The sequence below is a fragment of the Lepidochelys olivacea genome (assembly GCF_965140295.1).
Source record: "Lepidochelys olivacea isolate rLepOli2 genome assembly, chromosome: 14".
NCBI lineage: Eukaryota > Metazoa > Chordata > Testudines > Cheloniidae > Lepidochelys > Lepidochelys olivacea.
The window spans coordinates 6,467,228-6,476,506 of record NC_140424.1 but is presented as its reverse complement, the minus strand read 5'-3'; the positions used below and the strand labels follow the sequence as shown (position 1 = coordinate 6,476,506).

Here is a 9,279-nt window from a genome sequence, read left to right as displayed (position 1 = left end):
GTCTGTTTTTATAGCTAGCAAAGCTGTTCCTCTTGGACACATAACATCTTGATTTTTGGAGCCCTGACCATTCTCAGTTGTCTGACTAGCATCTGTTCACACATATTTGGTGCACACAACAACGAATAGACTAAATGCTTGTAAAATCTGCATCTTGTGCCTCTTCTCCCTTCCCCTAATCTAGCTACTACAGACCTCACTTTACCCCATACAGGATAGCAAACTGTTGACCTGGTTTCCATTATTGGAGCTCATAAGCTTCTCTAAATTGTCCACTCTAGTTTCCTATGTGACCTGAATGGAAACTTTGACTATATGGGGACTCTACGTGCGTGTCTTGCTGGGCACATGAAAAGAAATAAGAAAGGTGGGTGTGATTCTTAACTCACTCCTGCTGATGTAAAGTAGGAGTAACACCATTGACAGCTGGAGACTCACTAGAGGTGAGAGGAAAATCTGTCCTGATGTGTTCAGCATCTGGGATCGGTGGAGGTGGCTTCTGGGTAGTCAGCCAGGGGTGTTCCTGTCTCTTTTCCTTGGTGAAATCAGCAGCTTATTGGAAGCCTCAGAGCACATTTAAGAGCAAGGGCTCAAACCTAATTCCTCCTGATACATTTGCTAGTAACAGGTGTTTGTATATGTTTTGTTGAACAATTCTTGGATTTGGCCAATTTTCTGCAGTGCATTAAAGGCACCAGTAGAGGGAGATCTAACTTTGGGAACATCAAGTCCATGTGTTGAAATAACTACACTACATTGCAAGCTAAATCTCTCAACTCCTTTCATTTTAACTGATTCTCTGCTGTACTAGAATCGGTGTAAAAGGGGCAGGAGGGAGAACCCCCACCAGTATGCAGAGCTCTTTTGAGCACTGATTGAAAATAGAGAACTAGTTAACTGCTTTATATAGAGTTGCTTTGGTAGAAAAGCTCAAAGTGGAAACACTTGATGGAATCAAGACTCAAGTCAGGCACCTATTCTTTGGTTTCTTATCTTTATTACATTAAAATATTGGAGGAAGCTTTAATAAAAGACACAACAAATCAAACTTCCTCAGACAGGAAAAACTGGGGATCTGTCTTGCTTTCCCACTCTGGGTTAGCAAAGATTTACCACTAACAATTGCCACAGAATCACTGAGAAGATGTTAGCTTTGCCAAAACACAACTCTGATTACTCCAACTGATAATTGCAGTCTGCTGTGGACCTGTTATAGTATGTTGACATACAGCCAATTTAAAAATCATTCTGGAGTTGGGGAAGTTTAAAGTACAGTCCCATGGGGAAGGTGGTATGTGGGATGGGGACAGACTTGATTAAGCTAGAGTTGAGGTTAATCTTCATTTTGCACCTGTTATCATGACTGAAAACTCACTGACTTAAAATAGTAAATTTCAACTAGCAACAAAACTAATGCTGAGGCAGCTAGCTCAAAGATGGTTAAGAACTCTAGTTGAAATCCATGTGTCTTGTTTGTAAAGGCTTAATGCATCAAATGCAATCTGAGTCAAATTCTCAGCTGACAGGTGTCAAATGTTCTGTCAAGCACACCGCAGAATACAGTGGTGTTGATAATTTGGCACAAATCACTGGAAAAATCACTGGAAAATAACACAAGTTCTCAACTGCTTCCATTAGGCTACCAAAAAACTCAGCTCCATCATTCTGAACACTTAAAAAATGGAACCAGTTGGTAAAGATTCAATTAGCAAACTATTCTTAAGCCTCATCCTAGGGAGGCAAGGGGAAGAGGACAGCTTATCTAAGGCCTTTTGAGGAGCTGGCATGTTTTGTTTTTGGTCTCCAGTTCCTATGATACTTTTTGAAATCTGCAGAGGTGCTAGAGAGAATGAAGGATGAATCTCTTGCAAGCTTCCACTGTGTTCTGATGAACTGCTTAACAATTGCTTAAATAAATATTGGTTTTTAAAGCTGTTATTCTGTGCCTACATTAACCTGAGAGAGAGCCCCTTGCTTAGCATCCCAGTTCTCAAGGCAGTCATGCTCTTGGCTGAGTGGATGTATCTCTGTCAAGCTCTTTATCTTTTGCAGAGCTGCACTGCTGGGGCCTAAATACTATGAATGTTAAATTGCCTCTCCTTTGCAACACACAGCATAATTCCTCTTCCTCCCCCTTCCCCCCCCCTCATAACACCAGCTGGAAAAACTCAAATATTTGGCTCTGTGGTGTAGGCCTTGTGACACACAGCTCACCTGGAGCTTCTTGTCATTTTACCCAAGGCTGATGGAGGGTTTCTGATTGCATGAATAGTAGACAGGTGGTGCTGAGCTGGCCCCATGAGCCTTCTTGACTTTAAAGTGACAGATGCTGCCCTAGCTTGCAGTGATGAAGGCCACTTTTACTCAAGTGTATGAGCTCTCTCACAGAACCTGGCCGTGCTAAGCACGTTTTCCTTTCAGCATGGCTTTATTCAAGCCTCATTCTTGGATCCAGTTTTGGGGTGTCAAGGACAGGATGTGGCTCCCATGCAGGTACAGCAAGCCAATGCCCAGGCTCTTCTCCTGCAGCTACAAAGCAGATGAGTCTGTGCTGCTCCACTGAGGGACAGCAGCTCATGGAATGAGTCTAGTGGTCAGGCCCTGGCCTGCAAATGTACTTGCAAAAGTTTACCCCATGCACTGAAGCTTGAGTGGAACAGTCTTGCTGGGCACAGTCACCATAAAAGCCCAGTAAGAATCTAAGCCCTTCCAAAGAGCTTTGACTCTCAATCCAACAGGCTTGTGTAGGTGAAAATTATCAGCAATTAAAGTTCACCGGCTGGCTCCCAGGGGCTCTTCCCTGCCCCTCCAAAGAATTTAAGGCTCTAGCTGGTTGGCATCACTCTGTCAAACAAGGGCACTTCCAGCTGCTTGGTGTCATTGGCCACAACCTTGTCTTCTCCGTGTGCGTCTATGCATTTCCCCACTGTCTTAAGGATGAGCCACAAACGTCTGTCCAAAGCCAAGAGATGAGGTTCAGTGAGGACAGGTGCAAGGTGATCCAGCAGGAGGGATTCCCTCATGACATCACTGAGCCGGTACTCAGGCAGGGCCAGGAGCTGCAGGTGTAGTAATGTTGTCCTCTTTATTCTGGGAAAACAAGGACTCGGATCAGACACTTTTACACCAACTTTTTGTATCCTCCCAGTACTAAGTTGCTGTGTCAGCCCAGCAATCTGCCAGTGGGCGACAGCGAGAATGGGTTTAATTAATTTTTGTCACAGTATTTTTGGCAAAGTGGTGTTTCGATGGAAGTGAAGAACACTCTGTTCCTTTAAAGTGTAACAACGGTAGGGATGATACATGTTTGTGTGGCTACGTGAAATTTGAGCCGAGAACCTCTAGGCACTTTACCAACCAGGAGACACCCTGCAAGGTAGCCAAGCACTGGTCTCAGTCTTCTCTCTGCTTAGCTTTAGATTTTTGTTGAGCTAGGACAAGGGCCCTCTTTTGCTATAGAGCTATAAAAACACTGAGGGCACTTTGTAAGTGATAGTAACAGCAATATCTGGGACTAGAGCATATCTTGACCTATCTGTATAAATACCTTAACCTGAATCTAGCAGGCTCTTTAGCTTAATAGACACAGGCAGAACAGGAAGCTGAAGTTAGGAAAAACTCAAAGGGGAAATAAGATGTTAATGTTTAACAATGAAGGGGACTGAACTTTGGTGCAGCTGGCTAAGGGATCTGGTAGCTTCTCCGTTAGAGTCATTAAGACCAGAAGAATGTCCTTTTCGAAAAAACAAAACCAAACAAAACCAAACACGGGGCCAGAGTCTCAGCTGTGTTAAATTGAGGAATGGTAAAGAAATAAGTCAGACATTTCCTAAAGAGAAATCACAGGGAACAGCAGCTCTCACCATGACTCCCTTTAATTTAACTTTCAGCTATTGATTTATGTGAATTAATAAGGGAGTAGCTGAAATAGGATTCAAATAGTAAAATTTATGAGCACTTTTTAATAATTGGAGAGGGGGAAACCAGACTGATTAACTATATCAACGTTCTCCCAGGCCTTTAAAAGGCAGAGATTGTCTGAGTGTTACGGGCAGGGTTCTAAAGAATTGGATCTGAAATTCACCTTGTACCTTTATTTGTTGATCATTTTGATGGCGATTGAGGTTTATTTTTAAGTGTTGATTTAAAATTTTCACAGTTGCGCAAAATAGCGGGTGTTAAGCCTTTGTTCCCTGATTCGTACTGATTTTACCATTGAATGAAATTATGGTGGGGGGGAGGTCAGACAATTATTGAATGACAGCAGAGGATGAGATTCAAAAAGCTAAAGCTTTATAACTATTAAAACACACATTGACATCACCTGTCACAATAGACAAAGTAAATAGCCTTTAATCAAACCCTGATAACTTTTCAGATATTGCCTATCTGTACATTTTTATTATTCGTGGTGGAAATATTTTTTCATTGGTTTCTGCATGTATAGTGAAATCAGTGTGTGTGGACATTTACTAACAAAAATCTAATCCTTCCAAGCCTATGTATAGATGAGCAACCCAACCTCTCGGGAAGAAAGTGTAACCCACACCTGCTTGGTGTGGCACTCTGTCCCCCTCTAATGGCACCTAGACCAGCTAGCGATTGATGAGCCTGAAACAGCCTTGGCTAAGAGACGTATCTTTTAACTCATGCAAGTAAACGCCAGAGGTCCTAGGTTTGATCCTGGCTGCCAGCGTCTATTGGCGTTACAAAAGCGTGGCTGTACGAAGGCTGTTTCAAAGAGTTGCTCCTCTGCACCAAATCTGTCAACATTTCATGTTCCTTATGTAACTCCTGGGGTGTTGGGAGGCCCAGCTGGGCTTTTTTGATATGATGTAAGATGCTCTGCTGAAAAGGCACTAGAGAAACGGAAAGTGTTAGGAGTTGGAAAGTGTAATGTGATACAATATTCTAGTATACTGCAGCATTGTAGAGCTTAGTACTATAATATCATGCTGGAGCCGTGGTCTCCAACCTTTTTCTACACAGGACCACTTTTTGAATTTAAGTGCAACCCAGGATAGGCCCTGCCCCTTCCCCAAGGCCCCACCCTGCTCACTCCATCCCCCCCTCCTTCTGTTGTTTGCTCTCCCCCACCTTCACTCACTTTCACTGGGCTGGGGCAGGGGGAGGGGTGCAGGCTCGGGGCTGGGGTTGATGGGTTTGCAGTGTGGGAGGGGTCTCTGGGCTGAGCCTGGGGCGGGGGGTTGGGATGCAAGAGTGGGTGAGGGGTTCAACCTCTGGGAAGGCATTTGGGTGTAGGAAGGGGCTCAGGGCTGGGGCAGAGTGTTGGGATGCAGGCTCCAGGAGGGGGCTCAGAGCTGGGGCCAGGGGTTGGGGTGCAGGCTCCCACTGGGCAGTGCTTACCTCGGGTGACTCCTGGTTTGCAGTGCAATGGGGCTAAGGCAGACCCCATGCTGCTCTTGGAAGTGGCCATCCCTGCGGCCCCTGAGGGGGGAGGGACATGTCTCCACCCGCTGATCCTAGGCACTGCCCCCGCAGTTCCTATTGGCTGAAGTTCCCCATTCCTGGCCAATGGAAGCTGCAGGCAGGAGCAGCGCGGAGAACCCCTACCCCCCGCCTCCTCAGGGGCCTCACCCCCATAGGGGTGTGCTGGCCACTTGCGGGACTCAGCACACGGGGCCTGGGCAGGCAGGGAGCCTGCCTTAGACCCGCTGCGCTTCTGGACTTTTAGCAGCCAGAGATCACGATAGACTGTCAGAGACTCCAGGATCGACCAGTCGACCGCGATCTACTGGTTGGTGACCACTGCGCTATATAGCGTGTTGCAGCATTGTAGAGCATGGGACTGTGTGGGGGTAACACTATAGAATCCTACGGTTGTGTCGAGCATTATGCTAGAATATCGTGTAGAATTAAAATTATACTCTGCTCTCTTCCCAAACTCCCCTGTAGTAATGCAGGTGACTCCCTAGCATGACTGGCTAGCAAATACAATTAACCAAGCTTGCCATCTCACTTACATGCAGCACTGGGAGAGTGGAGCCAGGATGGAGGTTTCATCATGGGAATGTCTTCCAAAGCTAGGGGCCAAAGGAAGGCAAGGGTGAACAGCTGCTACCCCCAATGCCCTGGACACACAGCTGTGACTAGAGAGTCCGAGCCTATATGAGAAGTGTTCAGAGGAAGCACTCAACACCTGTCTGCATCAGACCCTTGCTCCTTGGTTCCCATAACAGAATGGAACAAAACTGGCCATGGGGCGTTCTGGAAAGGCTGAGATGCCAGGAGCTGCAGGAGCAGGGATGTTACAGGTTAGAGCGTGCTGTGCAGGGGCAGGTCGTATCCCCATTGTGCATGCCTGGGCAACATGCCCTTCATTTTCATGGGCAGCAAATTCTTTCCCTAAAGTAAATTTAGATACACATTCTAGGATGTCAGGGCAGAGTTCAAGTCACTCATAGTGCCACCTGAGGTCTGCCCCCTCCCAAGGCCCCAGCATCATCCGCTCCTTTTGAACCATTGGACCATCTGCCCACCCCCCAGCTTCATTGGGCCCCACTTACGTCCCCCCAGCACAATCTGACCCCCAGCACAGTCTGCCTACTTCCATGCCCCCTGGTACTCAGCCCCCTCCTGTGTCTCCATCTGCTCTCCTCACATTCTAGGTGCCCCAAAATTCATTGCTGGGGCGAGTGCCTTACCCTCTGGCATTGTCCAGGTGAATGAGGAAGCCTTCATCCCCGAACTTAGTGAACATTTCATAGTGATGACGGTCCATGTTCCCTTTTGAGAGAGAGAGAGAGAGAGAGCATATTGGTCTTGCCATATGCTGGGTAGTGACTGAGTGCCCCTTTGAACTGGCCAGCGTGAAAACGCTGGTGCTATGTCATTCTTCAGGCCCGCGCTGAGCAAGGGTTACTTGGCTTGGGGTGGAGTATTTGTGCAACACCAGCTGTGAGTCAGGAGGCCTGGCGTTACTTGACAGCGGTAATAGTTTGCTCTCCCTAGTACCCCCAATCCCAGGATCTCATCTCAGAGTGCTTTACCAGCAGTAATGAAATTACCTCCTTGCTGGCTAAGTGCGGTGCTTATATGACCCTCATCTCCATAGTGTCTCAGAATCTATGAGAGATTAACCCCATTTTACAGTTGGGGAAACTGAGGCACAGAGTGAGGTGAAAGGAGTCACCTAAGGGGATGAACCCCAGAGCTACTAACTCCAGGATCTGTGTTTTTTTCGCCAGGTCAGGCTCCCTTTCCTGGATCTTCCTCCAGGAAGGTGAGTGCAAGATGGACATCTGTCTGTGCCAAGGGCATTCAGGTATTACAGTGATGAGGGCATATAAATTCCCGGATGAAAGGATATTGGCGCCTCTTATAAACTTCTACATCAGTTGACCTCAACCTGGCAGCCAGGGTCTGATTAGTGAGACAAGACCACAACGGGGCAGGCTGCAGAGGGATGGTGGATAGAAGCATATCTGCACAGTCCTGCCCAGCTCCAGATAATAAAAAGATAATGAGAACCACTGCCTTAGTCCTTGTGCCCCAGCACCTGTTGGCTCAGCAGTTCAGAGCCCCGGCACCTCTGGGCTTGCTGTGTCCGTTATGAATGTAAAAAATCTGCTTGAACCCCGGCACTTTGTTTGTTACAAATTAAGCACTACCTGTGTCCATAGGGTCACCAAGGGGCTCTGTGTTGGCTGGGCATTGTGTGCTTGCGGTAGGGAAGGGAGCCTCGGAGACCGTAGGAGTCTCTCAAACCACCTCTACGGAGCAAGCGTAAGATTTGGAAAACTGGCCTCTGAGCGACCTTGAGAATTACTGGGGGGTGTAGAAGGGAAGAATGACTAGACGAAGGGAGGAGGTGTAGGAAGATGGAAGGAGATGAAGGGAGGCGGGGGGAAGGAGGAGAGCAGGGGATTGTTGTTCTGTCCATCATACCGATCAAGAAGTCAAATATGGCCATGTCGATGATATTGAGCAGCCGGTTGCCGCTGTTGTAGGGGTAAATCTCCCTCACTGTGTTGCAGTAAAGTGGATTCACTTCCCACCTACAGGAAACAGAGGGGAAGCATGAACACAAGGCGGCTTCTCAAACGCATCCTCCAGGAGCTACTCGAAGGCAGGGATGTGATCGCAGTTGCCCCAGCCAGCTCTGCCTTGCTACGGCTCTGCAAGCCTGGAGAATGGGCAGAGTTGAGACGCCAAGGGCTGGATTCAAGTCTGGCACGGGCAGCAGTGGCTCTGCTGACGAGTGCCAGCTGCTTACAGCAGGGCTGAGTTTGGCCCACACTGCTTCTCAGTGCCTGCCACATTTAGCTGGCTACCCTGCTTGGCAGGTTTGTTGTCTCTTGGCCACAGCAACGATATTCCCCCACTCCCCTTCAGCTGAGTTAAAACTGCATCCTAATAGCAGCAGCTGGAGGGGAGAGATGCTGCATCAGGCCCAGGCATTAGGAGCTGGTAGGCTACATGCAGGCAGCCTCTGAGTCTTGGTCTCCACCTCTCCCCCACGTGCATGACCACTCGCCCCCTTCTTGCTACTCCGCTGCCTCCTTCCACTGCACAGAGCTGCAGCATTTACCCACTTACTCCTCTTTTCCAGCAAACGAGTAGGACCGGATCCAGGGGTTTGGGATGGAAAGTCTCGGGGCCAGATTGAGAGACGGCAGGAAAGCGGAGAGGGATCCCTCCAGCAGGTGAGGGTTCCCACACACAGCGTACTCCGTCTTGCACATGTACGGGCATTTCGCAAAGAAACACACGTTGCTGGCTACGGGAAGAACAGAGAGCCAGCTAGTTCATATAATGAATTGGCTACTGTATATGTGCACCGCTGCCCTCTGCTGGGTGGGGTTGGAATGGCTCTGCTTTGGGTCATAGGCCCTACATTGCCACCACCCAATGGAGATTCACCTTTAACTCAGGTGCTGGAAGTGCTGTTTATGCAGCAGGAAGATCCCAGTGTTGCCAGGCAGTTCTGAGTGGCTATGACATTTAGCATTGTAACAGGAAGTCCTAGATGGCCACCAATTCATTAGGGTGTGCCGTAGCGTTAGCTGTAGCCAGCTGCATACAGCACTGGCTTATGTCTCTGTGTGTGTGCTTGTGAGGGGCAGGAGTGGTGGACACTCTTCACAAGTGAGGGGCTACTGGTGCCCAAACTGTGTCTCCGTCCCTCCTGTGCTGCCCCTTTTCCCCAGGCTCCTGCCCCTGCGCTGCCTCTTCCCCTCAAGACTCCACCCCCTGCTTGCTCCTCTCTGCCGGCTCGCCCTTACGGACAGTAAAAAGTGATGGAGCCATGACCCTCTG

The 9,279-nt window shown here is 48.3% G+C and overlaps 1 protein-coding gene across 3 annotated transcripts in view; it reads right to left on the bottom strand.

The window, feature by feature from the left end:
• Window positions 1–975: 975 nt before the first annotated feature.
• FAM20A (FAM20A golgi associated secretory pathway pseudokinase) overlaps window positions 976–9,279 on the bottom strand; it is a 42,290-nt gene continuing 33,986 nt past the window's right edge. For all 3 annotated transcript variants that reach the window (XM_084646969.1, XM_084646970.1, XM_084646971.1), the window contains exons 7-11: window positions 8,560–8,740; window positions 7,909–8,018; window positions 6,666–6,747; window positions 5,985–6,044; window positions 976–3,090 (exon numbers count right to left, since the gene is read on the bottom strand). In XM_084646969.1, coding sequence (XP_084503095.1) covers window positions 2,826–3,090; window positions 5,985–6,044; window positions 6,666–6,747; window positions 7,909–8,018; window positions 8,560–8,740 — 698 coding nt within the window. In that variant the 3' untranslated portion in view covers window positions 976–2,825. The remainder of the gene's footprint in view (window positions 3,091–5,984; window positions 6,045–6,665; window positions 6,748–7,908; window positions 8,019–8,559; window positions 8,741–9,279) is intronic.